This window comes from Hylobates moloch, unplaced genomic scaffold, assembly GCF_009828535.3.
Source record: "Hylobates moloch isolate HMO894 unplaced genomic scaffold, HMol_V3 SCAFFOLD_6, whole genome shotgun sequence".
NCBI lineage: Eukaryota > Metazoa > Chordata > Mammalia > Primates > Hylobatidae > Hylobates > Hylobates moloch.
Window position 1 is genome coordinate 120772525 of NW_026652281.1, and position 19649 is coordinate 120792173.

The 19649-nt window shown below is 40.6% G+C and overlaps 1 protein-coding gene across 1 annotated transcript; it reads right to left on the reverse strand.

Moving 5' to 3' along the window:
• Positions 1–18565: 18565 nt before the first annotated feature.
• Positions 18566–19306, reverse strand: LOC116470627 (TNF receptor-associated factor 4-like; the record flags this gene model as incomplete). The annotated part of the gene is made up of 1 exon (XM_032755798.1): positions 18566–19306. A coding segment is annotated over one exon (741 nt), but the record flags the coding sequence as incomplete, so codon positions are not given.
• Between the last annotated feature and the right edge of the window lie 343 nt (positions 19307–19649).

Below are 19649 nucleotides of genomic sequence, written 5' to 3' on the forward strand. Positions count from 1 at the left end.
TTAGGGAAAAGAATGCAGGTTCCTCTTTGGCACTGTGTCCTCAGCTAGTCTGTGGGAAGCTCAGCAACTTGCCACTTGTTCCCAGTTTAAGTAACAGGAATGAGATCATCAACATTTTCTATTGGGTCTCCTCAATCTCCTCCTGATTCTGGTTTAATACTGGTATGCAATGGACATGTTGAACCCCAATGGCTAACAAACTCTAAAACTTTTGGCTATGTGCTGGAAGGACCCCGACAGACAGTCTATCCTGGGTTAAATTCAGCCGCAGATCTGTTTTGTTTGGCTGGTACTGTGTTTCAGGAAGAACTGCGCTTGATTGCCTTCAAGAGGCGCATGCTCTCAGTGGCTTGTACTTCCTCCTGATTTGCCGCTGACTTCACGCATTTACATTACCTGCCTGGCCCTCTTGGTCATTGCAATTGAAGTACCTGAAAAACCCTCTGCTTTAACAAATGAGGAAACTAGGCTTTGAAGAAATTAAGTAACTCTCACAGCTAGTGACAGAACAGGACTACAACTAATAGCTCAAGATCCTCCTCTCTCTCACTTTTTTTTTTTTTTTTTTTTTTTTTTTGCTGCTTTCTCAACCTCTGGACTCTCTAATGGTGTCAACACAGACTTTAGACAAGAACTTGATCAGCATCACCTGCCTCACTCTGCATGCTTTAAGGTTATACTTACCACAGTTACCCACCTCAGTCTATCAGATGTGCTCCATACCTTTCTCAACATGGTACCTTCCTGTGGAGTGCTTTGAAGCATGTTGAGACACGACTTCACATTTTTTGGTTTGTAGAGGAGGAAAATATGTGAATAAGTCCAAGGTAAAATAAACAACTTGAGCTCTGGCTTTGGAGTCACTGATAGAAATAGTATAGATTTTCACAAAGGCATCCTTATAAATGAAGCCAACAAAAACCAAACAAAATAAAACCAAACAAAATTAGACTTCAAATAAAAGGCCCATGCCGCAATCTGGGTTTGAAACACAGTAAAGCCAAGAGAGAGAAGGTTTCTCCTTGGCCGTCCTTAATTTGGCTGCCTGTGCTATTCTCCAAATTCCTTTTATCATCATTAGATGGAGAAAATTCATTCACCTGCTCCAATTTGACCTTCTTGTTTTAATGGTCAAGCAAAGCACAGGGCAGGAGAACTAAAAGCAGCGGTTCGCAAGATTAAGCACACATAGTCATCGCCTAGGAACTCGTTGATGATGCAGCATCTTTGAACCCAGCTGCAGAGATTTCTGGTAGGCCTGAAATCTATATAGTTAGCTAGCACTCACAAGTGTTTTCCATGCTAGTGATGCCTAGAGCACACTTGGAGAAATGCCTTGTGCTTTTCAAACTTCAGTGTGTTTACAAATCTGTCGAAATGCAGCCTTGTTAAGTAGGTCTGGGGTGGGGTCTGAGGTTGGGCATTTCTCAAAAATTCATGTAAGGTGCTGGTCCAGAAAATGCTCTTTGAGAAGCAAGGGTTTAGAACTCTGATGTGGCAGGGAGTTATATTTCCTAGGTTTAAAATTCAGCTCTCCACTTTTCTGGTTGTCAGTCTGAAAAAGCAGCTTAGCCTCTCTGTGCCTCAATTCTCTCATTCTCAAATGGGACACACTTACACAGCAATAGAAATAGGAGAGAGAGAATACCAAGTTTTTTTTGTTTGTTTTTTTGAAATGGAGCTTTGCTCTTGTTGCCCAGGCTGGAGTGCAATGGTGCAATCTCGGCTCATTGCAACCTCCACCTCCCGAGTTCAAGGGATTCTCATGCCTCAGCCTCCCAAGTAGCTGGATTACAGGCATGCGCCACAAAACCTGGCTAATTTTGTATTTTTAGGTGAGACAGGATTTCACCATGTTGGCCATGCTGGTCTCAAACTCCTGGCCTTAGGTGGTCCACCTGCCTCGGTGTCCCAAAGTGCTGGGATTAGAGGAATGAGCCATTGTTCCTGGCCAATACCAAGTTCTTGAACTACATCCCATGCTAACATATTATGAATTTCTTAAAGAGGTACCATATCTTCCTTGAAAAACAAAACTTTGGAATTTTCCATTTTAAACACCTACAAGAACAGGCTCCTAATCCACTTCCCTTTTGCCACCACCAAGAATATTTTCTCTCAGAAATCAATAAAATCGCCTCAATTCTAGGTTTGGCCAGCTAAGAGAAATCTAACTAGCAGCTCATCAGCCACCACAGAGAAAGGTGGTAAACTGGTGGGCAGAGGTTAGGATGTCTCCCTTCTTGGCTCTACTTACTGTTGTAACATTCAGACAATGCACCTGCCTCCTTCTGCCTCAATCTGTAGGAAAGTGGCTGTGACAGCTAAGTCACCGCCGAGTTACATCTTATCTCCTCATTTTAATCAATAATTCCCATATCTTAGTCTACTGAAGACTCTTTTGGGAAAAATTTTAAACTCGTAGACACCCAGAGCACATTTCACAAGATACAGATTTGGCAGGTCTGCTATGAGCACTCAACATCTCAATTTTTAAAAAACCTGGCCCTCATTCTGAAACAGGTGCTCCATTCTCTGAGAAATAAAGCTTTCTAAAAAGTTTGGGCCAGCCGCAGTGGCTACGCCTGTAATCCCAGCACTTTGGGAGGCTGAGGTGAGTGGATCACTTAAGGTCAGGAGTTCGAGACCAGCCTAGTCAATATGGCAAAACCCTGTCTCTACTGAAAATACAAAAATTAGCCGGGTGTGGTGGTGCATATCTGTAATCCCAGCTACTTGGGAGGCTGAGGCAGGAGTATCGCTTGAACCTGGAAGGTGGAGGTTGCAGTGAGCTGAGATTGTGCCACTGCACTCCAGCCTGGGTGACAGAGTGAGACTCCATCTCCAAAAAAAAAAAAGTTTGAAAGGAAGGATGCTTAGACACCATGCAAGTTCAACAACAACAGCTTCCCTGGTACACTCTACAGATCTCTATCCTTTGTGTGAAGCAATGAAATCATGTTCTTTTAAATGACCCCAGTGAAGGCTACCATTTGCTGAGTGAGCATTTACCACTCACTAAGCCCTCGTGTTTATTTTCCCTTACAAAACCCTGCTATTACCACTATTATCCCCACGGAGTAGAATGAAGTCGCGGCTCAGAGAGCACCTTGTCTGGAGTTGTGCCGTGAGTTAGTGTCAAAGGTGGGACCCCAAACCCCCATCTGTCTGACTCTTAGTCGAACAGAACAGACTTCTACTGTGCTCTAAAGCAGAGCTTCTTTGACTGCAGCCTCCACCAGAATTCCCGGAGGCCTTGTTAAAACTGATAACTGGGTTCCATCTTCAAAGATTCTGGTCAGTAGGTCTGGGTGAGGCCTGAGAATTTGCATTTCTAAGACACTCTCCATGAATGCTAATACAGTTTGAGCATCACAGCACTAGAGTTAGCTGTTGGGTCCTTTCATCTGGGGAGTTGGATGCCTCTCATTAGCAGTCCTCACTACTTACACGGGGCAATTTAGAAAAGCTTTCTTTTTCCTTCAAGTGTTGTTTAGACAATAAGTACATGACAAATGGCCAATGAAGCTGCCATTAAGTCAATTAAATGTCTTCAATTGTTACTTCTGTGAGGTTTGAAGTTGTCATATGTCATCCTCCTCAAGCAGAAAGAACAATTCTCCCTTTGTGTTGGCTCTTTCATAGAACTTATTTTGTTCTGTCTTTTCTTTCTCCACTTTAAAAATGTTGAACTGTTGTACTCTGCCTCTATTCCAACTAAGTAATGGTTAGCAAAATATAATCCAATAGATTCCGTCCAACCAGGTGCTACAGAAATATAATAATCTACCCTCTATGTCTTCTTCCTCAGTTTAGTGAAAGAACTCCAGCTGGGGTCTGGATTGGTCTTCCCTTTATGTCAATGACCGTGTGGTTGTCTCCTGGGACTTCCAGGGTTTACTCTCAACAGGGGCATCTGCATCTACGCTAGGTACAAGCACAGACTGCTTAGTAAGAAGGGTCTATTTCAGCTTGCAGCTCTTTTTGTTCTCCTCAAGGAATTCCATGTATGGTGGGCCAAGCTATTCCCGCAGCATGTGGAAAGAACACCAGTCAGAGTTAAGCAGGCAGAATGACCCTGCGAAGTTTTCAAAGGGTGGGATGTATTTCCGTTGGGATAGCTAAGTGGGAAACCTCAGAGTCAAAAGTCCCCAGTGACTTTGTTCTCTCGTGGTACATTCTACAGAACTCTATCCCCAGCTGTAAAACTATGTCTCTAAGGCCCCTTTTTTTTTATTTTGCAAAATTCAAACTGCAATTTGATGTGATGGATCTCATAATAACAGTTCAAATGACCTCTGGATGAGTCTTCTTCAACTCAGAGTTCACAAACCAGGAGCTTAAAAAAAAAAAAAATCCTTGGCTTCTTGGAAAGCCTTTTACTGTTCCTTTGAGGCAGGGAAATGGAATCGGCATACGAGACCTTGACGTAAAACCCACTACACCATTTACCCAAAGCAGTGTGACTTGACCACTCTGAAGTCAGCATTCCCAATTGTCAAACAAACAGATATATTTACATCATTGCACTGGATGAAACGGAATGAGAGGATGGAATGGAATATCACAGATGAAAGTGCTTGAAACGTTTAGAACTTCAGAAAATATTAGTAGAATCCGATCCCTGTTAAACACCTAACTTAATCTCTCTAATCTTTTTCTCTGGGGAAAAGCAATATTTGAACTGGTATCAAAATCAGACTCAGAATTCAGCAAAGTTCAAAGTGCACATCAGTGGGAAAATGGAGCATGAAAGCTAATAACTCTGACATGAGTGCTTGTCCTTGCTCTGCCACTCACTAGTGGTGTGACCTTTGAGAGGCTTTTCGAAATCCCCAGGTAGTTCAGGGTAGTTAAAAAAGTTTTTTTTTTTTTTTTTTTTTTTTTTAAATAGAGTTTCTGTGAGCATGAAATAATTATGTATGAAGTTCTTCGCATAGTAATACATAGTGAACATTCAGTAAATGTGGTTATTTTCACTGATAACTATCACTCTGTAAACTTAATGAAGGTTAAGGATCCTTCTCCCACAAATGTGTGTGTATATATATGTACACACAGTCATGCATTGCTTAACAATGGAAATACATTCTGAGAAATGCCTTATTAGGCAATTTAATCATCATGTAATCATCACAAAGTGTATTAACACAAACCTAGATGGTGTAGCCTGCTGCACACCTAGGCTGTATGGTATAGCCTGTTGCTCCTAGGCTACAAATCTGCACAGCATGTTACTGTATTGAATACTGTAGGTAATGGTGACACAATGGTAAGTATTTGTGTATCTAAACATAGAAAAGTTACACTAAAGATACAGTATAAAAGATAACGGCGCACCAGGATAGGGCAGTTACCATGAATAGAACTGACAGGACTGGAAGTTGCTCTGGGTGAGTCAGTGAGTGAACGGTGAGTGAATGTGAAGGCCTAGGACATTACTGTACACTACTGTAGAATTTAAAAGCACTGTACACTTAGGCTACACTAAATTTAAAAAATTGTTCTTCAATAATAAATGAACTTTAGCTTACTGTAACTTTTTTTTACTTGACAAAGTTTTTCCTTTTTAAAACTCTGACTCTTTTATAATAACACAGCTTAAAGACAAATACATTGTACAGCTGTACAAAAATATTTCTTTATCCTTCTATAAACTTTTTCTATTTTAAAAATTTACTTTTTATTTTTTTACTTTTTAAACTTCTTTTTTTGTTGTTAAAAACGAAGACAGAAACACACACAGTAGCCTAGACCTACACAGGGTCAGGATCATCGGTACTGCTGTCTTCCACCTCCACATCTTGTCCTACTGGAAGGTCTTCAGGGGCAATAGCATTCATGGAACTGTAGTCTCCTATGATAACAACGCCTTTTTCTGGAATACCTCCTGAAGGATCTGCCTGAGGCTGTTTCACAGTTAAGTTTATTTTTAATAAGTAGAAGTAGTACACTCTAAAATAATGATAATAAGTGTACTATATCAAATTCACTAACCAGTACCATAGCCATTTATTATCATCAAATATCATGTACTGTACATAATTGTATGTGCTATACTTTTGTATGGATGGCAGTGTAGTAGGTTTGTTTACACCAGCATCACCATGAATATGTGAGTAATGCATCGCGCTATGATGTTGCTAGGTGAAAGGAACTTTTCAGCTCCATTTTAATCTTGTGTGGTCTGTTGACCAAAACACCATTATGCAGAGCTTCACCGTATATTTTCACAACACTTTGCATATAATTTTAGGGAGTTCATGGATTTCCTTTTTGCCTATCTATGGCCACTTGGGCCCCTGGGCCTCATGGATGATATTATTGATCCATCATCAGGTGAGTTGGGTTTTGTAGTGTAGTAATAATTTTTTTTCTTTTATCCTCAGATGTTGAGTTTATGGACTTTCAAATGTGCTGTTATAACTAATTGAATGTGAAAACTCAATGCAGCCTAGAAGCATCCTGGCCCTTGTAAGTCTGTCCAAACCCAGCCTGGATCACAGTTACATGGCTTGTGATGTGCAAAGCTTTTCCTAGGAGTCCCTGTGGCCTTGCCCTCATCTTCCTCTGTGGTTCTTCTATGGTCTCTGTAGGCCCTTTGCCTACAGTTTCTATTGTGCTATGTGACACCCTGTACACAGAACTCAGCTCCTTTACTGGTTTTCACGAGATGCCTAATTGAACGTTTGGTGCCTTTGGTGAAGAGTCACATTTTGGAGTGAAGTGTTTCACCATCTTGATCACTCCATCCCGCCTTTCTTCTTTCACTCTGGTACATCAAAAGAATTTCTCTCTTCATGTGAGTCCACAGCCATATCTAGGCCCAGCAGAATTTCACTTTCTGTCCCATCCATTCATCAGGAGTTTTTTCCCATCAGTTTTTCCTCTTTCTTTCCTATGAGAAATTTAATGGACTTTTTTTCTCCCTCTTATTCCTTATGAATTAATATTATTTGGGACTACAGATCTCATTCTGTTTTCCTAGTGCCTAGGGCAGTACCTATCATATAACAGATGTTTACCAGTTGGATAAAAAAAGAAGAAAGGGAGAGAGAGAGAAAGGTAAGAAAATACGAAAAGAGGAAGGAAGGAAAGAAATCCCTAACTTTGTTCTGGATCCAGATTGCGACTGCATTAACAGCTCAGAGACTGTTAAAGTAGCTCTCCTCCTACTTCTTACTGCTGAGGAGGGTTTTTTTTTTTAAATCCCTTTTTCTTTTATTCCCAGTATATCAGCAATTTCCCCAAGCCAATTTCTAGCTCTTAAAATAGATTCACACTGTGGTTCTTCCTTTTGTGTATGTGTGTGAAGTAAGAGAAATTCACAACTCACTTCATAATCCCCTCACAGGTAATTAATTAACTCAGGGGGCAGTCTCAAGAAGCCAGAAGCATGTTGGCTTTAATTTCCCTTTCTGAGATTCTCTTCCCTCTATTAACTTTACCTTTCCTCAGTCAGGGCAAAAATTAATTTGTGTCCCTCCCATCTTTGGAGGTAAGTGGTCCTTTTGACAGCTTTTTCTTAGAATGGTCATTTCCTCACTTCCTGTAAACTGTAATCCTCCTTGTGTGGTTTTTCCCTTTTTAGAGAAAATTTACTGGAATTTGGGAATGAGCTTGCTTTGTTTTAAGATAGATATATAGGTGTGGGCCTCTTTATTTCTTTGGGACATCTCTTCATGGCATTCTGAGAGAGATCGGAGTTGATCCTTATGGACTGGATCTCCCCATGTGGTATTGAGGTGGCGTAGATTGAGGAAGCTTGGTGAATTAAACAGAGAAAAAGGAAGGAGAAGGTTAGAAGAAGCCACAGGCAACTTCCTGTTTTTTAGGCGAATGGAGCTTGATTTTCAGCTCCATACAACTGTATTCTCTGCATTAGCTTCAGGGTAGCACAAGAAAATGAAGGAAGGGGTCTTTCCCTTGAAAAATTCAATTAATGTATTCAGACAGGTAAAACTAAATTCAATGACTAGACTGTTAAGCCTGTAATTTGATCACATGTACAAGATTTACATCTGCACACAGTTTGTGTGCTGTGTGAGTAGGAGGGGTGGTACTTTCATTTCTGTATCTCAGTACTTAGCCTGATGCCTATCACATGGTTAGAAGTCAAAACTCTTTTGAGTTTATTGAAACTGGTTAACTGGTTGCTTGAAAATATGTAGAGCTGAGGGTACCACAGTGGCAGACTACTTTAGAGAAGTAAAAAGAAAAGGCTTCCTCCCAAAGTTGAAATATTTGAAAGACAATTCTCAAAAACTCTTGGAACATGTTGGTGGAAGATGTCTGGTTTAATTTCTATTTATTTCAAGCTCTACACTAAATGATAAAGGTTAAGTGAAAAGAAGACTCAGTCCTTGACTCCAAGGACACCGTAGTCTGGAAGGGTAGAAAGAGAAGTAATTAGATAATTTAAAATATATGAGGCCGGGCAGTTTAGCTGCAGTTCAGCATTTCAGCTACACAATTCCATTTTCAGAAAGAATATATTAGGATTTGGGAATAAGCCTGCATTGTTCATAATAGAAATGTAAATGTGAGGTTCTTTAACTTTTTGGGAGACTCTTCATGGGATTCTGAGAAAGACCAGGATTGATCCTTACAGACTGGATGACTGTGGTGTCCACTAAAAGAGTCACCCAAGTGGCTCTGCATGTGCAACAATATGAAGACACTTAATCTTGCTGGGACTCCCCTGGGGATCAGCAATCCACTGTACATAGTTGGATGGATACTCTAATGAGACCCTTGGGGATGGAGAGGGTCAGACTTCCAAAGGGCATGTGCAGTCACATTAGATGATCACCAAATGGCCTGCTAAAAAGCACAGTGCCATTTCTCTGTGGAACCTCACTTTTGCTGTAAGGAAAGGACAAGTTCATGGGCAGTTAAATCACTTAGAACATTAATGGAGAGGTGGAGGGCTGACCCCAAGGCCTCTTTTCCCTTCCCAGCTTCCATGCAGTTTCCTGTCTCTCTGTTGAATCAATGTTGAACAAATATTGAGAGAATCTTTATTTAACTGCATCCTGGTTACCAGTTCTGTAGCGTCCACATGTGTCCCAATCCCATCATTAACCTGGATGTGTTGTAGATCCCTGTGTGCCAGCTCTGTGCCATGGTTCCACATGCATCGACGGAATCACTCTCATTAGGTCATCCCAATGGAGGGAGGCCAATCAGGGAAGGGTTCAAGAGTTAGAATAATTTTAAGAAATTAGGCTTGATTATTTTCAAATTTCCACCAACATGAACTCGTTGTGGGGTTAGAGGGGAAGAGGAGACACTTGTCTTAGAGAACCCTGTGAATGTCTTAATAAACAGATAACAATCTTGTTTACTTAGCATTTTCAGTATTAGAAAGCAAGTAGGACTAAAGCGAGACTTGAGAACTGCGTGTTCTTCACTGCAGAGATTCTACAAACAGATGCATGCTTAGACTTCATGAACAGTGCAGGAAGGCGTTGAGATTCAGTTGGTAAGAGTTTTGGAAGAGGCTATGAGTGATTAAGCTGGAAAACATCAAAGGAGAATGGATTTCTCCTTAAATGCCCTCTGCAATATTATTTGTCTTCAAAATGTTCAAGTGATTTTAATAGTATCCTAGTGTTTATCTTATAAATTCCCCCTCATCCTTTAGAACCCACTTCGATGCCTGTATCACTGATCAAGAAAGTGATCCCTAATCTCCCCTGCCTCCTAGAATTCATCTGCCCTTTCCACATGCTGATGTTGCTACTCTGACCACACTGAATTATCAATGGGCTTATTTGCAGGTCTGTCTTCCATACTGGACAGGGAGGTCTTTGAGTCTAGGTATTGGCTTCATTTATCTCTGGGTCCTTATTTCAACCTAGCATTTGGCACACTGCAATTACTTGGTATGTATCTGATTAATAAAGAAACACACTTATCATAAGTACAATATTTATTCTGCAACTTTTGGTGGCCATGAATAAACATGCTGTTTTCTTTCTGGCTTCAGGTCATAGTTTATTCTAACCTAATTAAATTATCTCATGGATGAGACCACTGAGTATAAATCATTCTTCCAAGGCTATAGAACTTGTTAGATGGCCCATCCAGGACTAGGACACAGGCGTCCAAGGACACAGGACTCCAAGTCTGGTGCTCTTTCTTTCCCCTTTTCATTTCTGACTTCAAAAAATAGCACATGTTTAGAATAGAATGTTAAAGAACAAAGAAAATTCCTCCTAAATTCAACTACCTAGAGACAACCACATCAGCATTTTGGCAAATATCCTTTATAATGTGTGTGTGTGTGTGTGTGTGTGTGTGTATGTGTGTGTGTGTGCATGTATACAATTTTACACATGTAACTAGCTATTAAATGGGGTTTTTCAAGTTGTTTCAGAGTGTTAACTGAGGCCCCAAATCTCAGGACAATGGAAGACAAGTACCCACACATTCTAGAGAGAGGGGCTGGAGCATTCTTACTGAAAGATGTCCAACTGGCTTTCCACTGTCAATATCCAGCACCCACTCCAGCCCTTATGTAATAAGTGGCTAGAGACACTTCTGGGGAAAAGTCATTCAACATAAGGAAACTCACAGGAGGAGGCAATACTGTGGTGTGTGTCCTCCTCTCAAGCCAGGTGAAAGATCCAGAGAGAGGGTGAGGTCCCTTCCAGCAGAGGAAAATGGTACCTTACTGCCACAAGTGAAGCTTGCTGTATTGTAAGACAGACCTGCAATGAAAAGTAATTGTAAAAACTGCAATTACTTTTGCACCAACCTAATAGAAGAAAACACAGAGGCTTTTCCTGGTCTGCTCCCTGATTAAAACACAGGAGATTTGGCCGGGCGCGGTGGCTCACGCTTGTAATCCCAGCACTTTGGGAGGCCGAGGCGGGCGGATCACGAGGTCAGGAGATCGAGACCACGGTGAAAGCCCGTCTCTACTAAAAATACAAAAAATTAGCCGGGCGTGGTGGCGGGCACCTGTAGTCCCAGCTACTCGGAGAGGCTGAGGCAGGAGAATGGCGTGAACCCGGGAGGCGGAGCTTGCAGTGAGCCGAGAGCCCGCCACTGCAGTCCGGCGTGGGTGAAAGAGCGAGACTCCGTCTCAAAAAAAAAAAAAACACAGGAGATTCTTGGGAGAGCCGCAAATGGCCCAGAGCCTAAAGACACAGACACAGAGACGGTGCGTGTCTGTCACTGGGAGAATCCCAAAGTCTCATTCAGGGAGAAAAATAATTGCACCAGGAGGAGTGATCCCCTTCACAGGCCAGGGGTGGTGGAATTTCTTTTGAGTCACGTGCATGCCAGGCATCCTGTAAGGAGCCCACCTTTGGCTGCCTATGGAGGTAGGGTGGAGCTGCAAAAAAAGCAAAAATGTAGGTTCATAGATGACTTAAGTTAATAGATTACCGATCTCCCTTACCTCCAGCTAGGCTCTGAGCCTCAGGTTAAACCTGATAGTGAGGGGAAGGGCAAAAACTTATGATGTGAGATTTAGATTTAAAATATGTTTTCAACCTGAACACAATGAAAAAACAGTGAAATATACCAAGATATTGTTGTGGTGGATACATGAAATGCCATGCAGATACCCCTTCAAGTGGAACTCTTGTCCCAGCCATTTGGAGTGCTGTCGGGAGAAAACCTGGCCTTAGGCTACTGGGGGGATGGCCTCAGCTGGAGAGAGCCTCCTGCCCAAGTCCATCACACCCCTCCCAGGGTAGCCCAGATCCCATGACTGAGGCAGAGGATGTAGAGGCTTTGCCATTTCAATCCATTATGGGACCATTTTGTCTCTAGAGCTCCCTAAAGTTGGCCAAGGTGTCTTTGGGCTAGCAGGTACCAGAGTTCACCTTCTCCCTGTCCAATCTGTGTCCTTTCCCTCTTTAACAGGTGTTGTTCCCGAGGGCTCTCCGTGATAAACATCTTAAAACTAGACTCTGTCTCAGAGTCAAGTTCCTGGAGAATCTTACTTGAGACAATTGTCCAAAGAAGCAAAATCAAACCAAACATGTTTGAAGGGAGAAAAAAAAAATAGATATTTCCTACTCATGCCCTACTGATTGCAGTCTTCCTATAAACACAAAAATAAAATCAACTAGATGTTATCTTTTATAAAATGCTTTTCAAAATTCCTTTTTATTGAGTATTCAGATATTTCAGATGTGTCATTCCTTTTTAATGGCTGCGTTGTATTCCTTTCTAGGAAATGTAACATATTTAACCAACCCTCCCTGTTTAGGCTTACAGGCTATTTCCAAATTATACTATTGCTGCAGGAACCCATGCATACATTTTTGTATGCTTGTTTAATTATACTTTTATGATATATTCATAGGAGAGGGATTACTGGGCTAAAGGTATTTTCTTTTTAGATAGTGCAATCTACATTTTATTATAGAAGTTTTATATTAATTTTTACTTCAACCAAATGTAGATAAATGTGATGCATCTCCATATACTTGCCAACTCTGGGCATTATTAATCTTGTTCATCTTTTATAATATATTAGGTGGCATCGCTTTATTTATTATCTCTTTATTTACTTATGTTTTCTGAAGAGGTTGAAAATATTTTTATATATTCATTGGCCAGCCTAACCTCTTGGCTTGGGATCTGGCTATTCTGTCTTGACGCCCCATTTTTACTGGCATCTTTGTATTTTTCCTTGCTTACTTAGAGGTGCTCCTTTTTTAGGTATTAAGAGTGTTTCGCCACTTGACTGGCAAATAATTATCTGGTTTGCTCTGTGTCTCTTGAATTGGAAAACGTTGAATTTGGAACATTTTGGCTTTATGCTCCCAAATCTATAGGTCTTTTTCTTTATGGATTTTATAGTTGGTGTTCCTTCCAATAAGAACAACTGTCTTGCTTATATTACTGATTTTCCTAAAATGTTAATTTCTTTGGGACAAAATTAAATATTTGCCTAGTTATGAATTATAAGAATTCAAATTTATAGTTTTTTGAAGTCATATTATCCATACTAGCATTACTCAAACACACACGACCTGACCATGCCTATATATCATTGTCTTGAGTGCACATTATTATTAATCTAGCCCTATTCCTTTTTCTTATTTAAATTAATAGAGAGATTATTCTGAATAAAAAGTAGCACAAACTTTCTTGGTGACTATCCCAGGTTATAATACTTGTAAGTCAGCATCTCCAAGGCAGCATTTTGATAGGCATTCTTATGACTGCCAAAGTTTTAGCTTCTCTTTCCAAAAAGTGAGGATAATCAGACACACCTTATGGGATTGTAGTAAAGAATGAATAACATAGATGTAGGGCATCAGAAGAAGCTAATCAATGATATTATTATTATTTTAATTATTAATTTATTTCTCTTCCTTCTTCTTTAAAGAGCTTATAGTTGGAAAATGTCGATGAATGTCACATACCTCATGGACTTGTATCCACAATTCAAAACCCTCAAATTTTTGTAAGTTTGTGAAAAACTCATTTGGTGATAAAACCTGACTTGCACTGACATGAGGTATTTATGGTTTTTATGATCCCATTTACTGGGAATATTCATATACTCATATATTGTACTGTAGATCTTAATGGATTTGATTATTAGGTACCACTCCTTTTATGAATATAAAAATTTCCAGATTCAGTGGTACATCTTGTCCCAAGGACTTCATAGAAGGAATTGTGGAATTGTACAGTCTGATTTCCACAAAAGGCCCTGTATCCCATAGTAAGTGTCCACTATGAACAATTTAACAATACTGCTGATCATATTAAATTGGAGTTAGTCATTTGAATTGTATTGATTTGCTGTTTTGTTTGTTTTTAATTGAAAATGCATTTTGTATATACATTTGTTCAAACTTATATATATTTAGTATTAATTTCTAATTTTGTGTTTATAATATTGAGGTACTATTATAATAAAAGTAATGTAAGTATATAAAATATTAAAAAGATCAAGGGAAAAGAAAAACATTTTGTAGTTAAAATTAACTTGAAAAACACTTTAAATGGGCCCACAGGAGACAAGCTAGTTTCACCTATGATTTTAAAAATACATGCGTGTTTTATATATATATATATGCATGTGTGTATGTAGCACTATATGCATATATAAGTATATAACATATGCTCTAATAAAGATTCAAAATCTTAGCCTTCCTACCAAAAACTCTGCTTATCTTTCTCTTTTGCTAAGAGTGTATGGAGCCCACCCAAGTTAAATGGGCCAATGAGGCATTCAGTATGTTTATTAGGAAACCCTACCTATACCCATAGTCACAGAAATGACTGATTTCATCACTTGACTAGTCTTCTTTTTTTTTTTTTTTTTTTTTTTTTTGAGACGGAGTCTCACTCTGTCACCCGGGCTGGAGTGCAGCGGTGCAATCTCCTCTCACTGCAAGCTCCGCCTCCCAGGTTCACGCCATTCTCCTGCCTCAGCCTCCTGAGTTGCTGGGACTACAGGCACTCGCCACCACACCCGGCTAATTTTTGAATTTTTTTAGTAGAGACTCGGTTTCACCATGTTAGCCAGGATGGTCTCGGTCTCCTGACCTCGTGATCCACCCGCCTCAGCCTCCCTGGGATTGCAGGTGTGAGCCACCGTGCCTGGCCCACTTGACTAGTCTTTTAACTAATTCCATCCTAACCCCTTTAGTGGTCACCTAACCCCTTTAGTGACCACATGTGCAAGAGGTTGGAAGAAACTAATGAAATGAACCAGTTGGTGCAGAATAATACAGATAGAGCTTCAATCAGAACATTCACATATTCTTGCTGGTTTAAATGTAGAGAAAAGTTTAAATGTAACAGTTGTGGGACAGTTTAGGACAGTAGTTGCATGCAAAAGCCGGACAGATAAGGTAAAGATATGAGATAAACAGGCCATTAGAAAAAAATAATGCAGGCTGATGAGGGATGGCAATTGAAAGTATTTCCAGTATCAGAGTATAGATAGGCAGTGGTGGGGCCATGGTGATTTGCGCTTTAACTGCAACCCAGTGTCACCATATCTTCGGTTTTTATATTTCAAGAAAAAAAGGAGAAAGCTGGGGTTTTATGTGAATTCTTCTGACTTCCTGTATTGGCAATTAATTCAATAAAAGAATAGTGTGGGTCAAATAAAATACATCTGTGGGCCAGATCTCATCTTCAGACCATCAGTTTGCATCCACTGTCTCGGAATCTGGACGACAGTCATTAGCATCCTGAATAAACTTGGCCCCCTATTTCTAACACTGGTTGAAACAATAGAGTGAAAGAAGACAGGAACTCTTGTGGTAAATCATATTATTTTCATCTGAGGTGATAGCTTTGGCAAGAGGTTACTTCTGGAAGCCAGAAATCTCTCCCTGTCCTTGTTAGTGTTTTTGGCTAATCTTTGTAGAAATTTAACTGGATTGGAGCAAACTGGAATGGATACTCAAGGACCAACTGGAGGCCTTTATAAACACTTCATTTCAAAGTGAATCCCAAACTGAAATTTATTCTCTTTCCATTCCCTTTATCTAGACTTCTTAGAGTAGTATAAGGTGCTGAATGTTTAACACCGAGTGTTTCTTTTGGCCAATCTTTGAGATCAATCTGTTTCATTAACAAATGACAATCATTTAATGATGGAATGTTTTCTCTCATTTCCACGGAAACACAATTATTTGGCAACAGATTTGCAAAGTCGTTAAAGAAGACAGCTTTTGCCTTTCAACCCTGGCTTGTGTTCTATACATTTCTTCATGCAGCAATATGCATTAGGTGCCTGTAATGTACTAGATGCTATTTTAGCTGCTGGGAATAGAGTGGAGACTTAGACAAATTTCCTAGATTCCTGTAAGTAAAAGTTAAATCTACAATAATACATTTGATGCCACTTCTAATATATACATTCAAAGTGGAAATATAAAAATATATATTGCACAAAGCCAAATATAAAACCCTAGACTACCCTATCCTCACAGGGATAGAGGAAAAGACTGTAACCATCTATAGTCTTCCCTGTAGACAAGGAAAAGAAACACAGAGAGGGAAAGACAGACGATGAAGTAACATAGTAGTGAAAATGGTGAAATTAAAACTCCTGCCAATGCCAGGTGAGCACAGACAGCTCTCTGCATCGGGTAGTAAGAGACTCCTTCCTTTATGTATCTCCAGTTGTCGGCTCTGTATTTCACAAATTAGAAATTGATAAACAGAAATGGCTATTTTAGTGGAAGTTGAACTTACTGTTCCCTGTAGTTGCATTAGTAACTGGATTTCCCAGGCAACGTTGGAAGGAAATCCCAACTGGAATGAATAAGCCAGTAAAAATGTCCAAGTAATAATCACAGCTTAGTTTTAAGGGGCAAAAGGACTAAAAACAAGACTGTGACAATATAAACAAAGATTAAAGATGATGTCTGCTTATGTAAATGTCTCCAGCGAAAGAAACTACAGACCTGGGTTGTAATGTGGTTAAATAACTGCTGCTCATCTTGACTTCATCTTTTATATCATGCTTTTTCTGAATAAAACTCTTGACAAAAAAATCAATAGGTTGGGTGAGATCATCAAAGCAAAATTATTTTACAAGTCAAGCTTCCCTATCAGCTGGCTCTCCCAAGGCAGATTACAGCATTTTTCTCAATGAATGTTAAATTAAACAGTTCCTGTGTATTTCTGGAGGCAAAGTCCGAAAGTGCAAAAGTCAACATGCTAGGAAACAATTTTTAAGGATTGAGAAACATTTTCCCCAGCTTACAAAGACACAGTATTGACTATAGCTTTTTTTTTTGCTCCCCTAAAACTCTGTCTGCTAAAGGGAAGGGGAGACTAGGCTTAAAAACAAAAAACAACTTTTATCAAATAAAGGGTTTTTATTTTTCTGTTTAGACATATGATCAAATGAACAGATCATTAATTGAAGAAATTGTCCAGATATTCTTGTCACATTCAAAAACAAATTTTTATTGAACTTTATACATAATTGAGAATGGAGTGCTTTGTGTTATTGTGGGGATAATTCAGGTAGTACTTCATCTTTCTGTTCCATTTAGTATGTAGACCTACACTATAGAAGATAGCAACAATAGATTCAGGAGAAGTGACAACTTCTGAACAGTAAAAGATGACTTCTACATAGTTACTTATTTACTCATTAAAATATGTTGGGCATATTTATGTTGGACACATTATGGGCAGGGTGCTATACATAACACCAAAGACACAATGATGAAATAAAATGGACATGGTCTCGCCCTCATGGAATTCATAAACTATAGGCGAAATAGACAACAAACCAGACAACAAACCAGTGTGATGAGGGTTATAAAGAAGAAATTCAGGGTATCCTCCAGGTCTCTGCAGAAATGTGACTTCCTTCTAGAAGACATCCCTGACCTGGGGGATTTGTAGAAAGTTGATATGACGGGAGAAGGAGGGAGATGAAGAAATGAGTGAAGCCACCTGAATGTTCTAGTCTAGCTCCCATCTCATTCCAGATGCATGAGAGAATGGAAGCAAGAATAACAGAAAAACCATAGAGCCATGCCCCAATCAATCTTCAAAATTATGAACAATAAGAAAACCATCGTTACGTTAAGCCATTACATTTTGGGTCAAGTTGTTATATGGGGATAAATAACCCAAACATAGTGGCTTCCATTTTGCAAGTTAAAGTGACTTTTTTAATTGTGAATCTGGATGTCACAGGGCTTGGCTGAGCCTAAACCAAGAATCTCAGTGTATCTCAGTGTATGTGCCTCCCCAGGCACCTATTTCATGGGGAAAAAAAGAGTTGGAGAGGGAAAGTTTTAGTGCAGGTGATGATATCGATAGATCCTGAGGATGAAGGGCAGGAAATCCAGTACATCTTCCTCAAAAAGGCCTCATAGTGTGGATTTCAGTCCTGGACAGGCTATTTTCTCCACATCTGGGTGGAGCCCAGTTCAGGGTTTGGGAGCATTGGGAGCCAAAGGGAAGGTGACCCATTTGGCAGTGCCTTGAGGGCTGCAGTATTAGGTGCTCCTGAATGTTGCTTTGAGGGAAGAGAAACCGCGTCACAAAGGAAGAGTTGAGGCATCATTCTGAAGGCAGTCGAACTTTCCAGAAGGCCAGAGTGAAGGATCATGAATGGGCTCGCACATGCGGCACTTCCCAGGGACGCCCCAGGCAGCCGTGCAGAATGGGGGAAGGGGTCAGAGTGGTGTGGTTTCAGGTCTGAGAAATTTGAATATCTGTGTTACTAGGCTCTTTTTAATCTCCAGAGAGGCTGTCCATCTCCCTTTTTGCTTTTTATCTCCTCCTTCTTCATAATTCTTGCTTCTAGGAGAAGTAGCCTCACCTTTTTAAAGTATAATTTTTTTTTCTAATAAATACACTTACAGATTTCTTAAAAATCAGGGCTCCCCTGCTGTGCCCTCTTGGCACTAAGGAAATAAATAACCAGAGAGGGCACAGCTAGGGAAAGGCGAAAAAAAATCAGATCTCAAGACAGATTCTTTGAACTACCTTTCTCCATCCCCAACTCCCACCCACCTGTGGCTCTTGGGACATAACACCTGAGCAGGCACCTCAGTCCAGGTAGAGTGTGACCGGCACCAGGGCATGTCTGCCCTACCTAAGAAGGGTGACAGGCCCTGGGGTCACTTGTTTCCAGCCCTTGATGACCCCAAGACCTGTTCCCCACACTGTACATAGTTTTTTGGTTTCGGATGTCCTGGTGGGAGATGAATTTGGGAAGACCTCTCATCCAGGGAGCCCCCCATGTGCCCGGCTTCTGGAAATTCTTCCAGTTTAGGCAGGAGTGGAAGGTCTCAGTGACATGTTGTGGTTTAGCCAGCCCAGGGTCACTCTGATCCAGCAGGGAGAAGGTGACACAGAGGGCAAAGGGCCACTCAAGGAGATTGTCAAAGGCACCAGGCAGCAAGCCAACATACAGTGAGAGGCGTGTGCCCTCGCCACTGCCATTGCCATTGAGGAATGCAGACACCTGCAGCTTGTAACCATACTTATGTGTGTAGAAGGCTCGGCTGAAGCACTCAAGGTTGGGCTTGGCCTTGGCCTTCTGTAGCCGCCAACCATAGCTGCCAATCTTCCAGATGAGCACACCATCACTGCCCACTGATAGCTCCTCCAGCTCTTGCTGAAGGTCCTGTAGCTCCTGCCATTGCCAGCTCAACAGAGCACACATCATGGCCAGATGTGGCTTCACACTCTCCTCCACATGCCGTGCCATTGCCAGCTTAGGGCACCTGTGCTTGCAGCTGGAGTCTTTGAATGAGCATAGCACCAGGGCGGTGCTACAGCTGTCCTTCAGATGGTCTGGCAGGTCCTCCTGAGCCACAGTACCCACACCACAGTACAAATTTTAATCCATAAAATTGGGAGAATAACATCTAGTGTAAGATGATGCATGTATGCGCTTAAGTACGTGGCATACTGTCAGAGTTCAATAATGACTGAATCTATTATTATTCTACTTGGAAACACTCCTAATCGATTTGAAAGCAATTAGCTAAAAGCTGGCTATTGTTGGCTTCTAAAAGATAAGGGGCATTGGTGAGGCACAGGATTAAATTGACAGAGAAGTCTGTTGGTGGGTATATCCAGGATTATTCTGTCCTTGTGCCAGTCTGCTTAGATGTCTCTGAGAAAATGAGCAGGAGAGGCAGAGCACATTAGATAGTCAAAAGATATTTAGC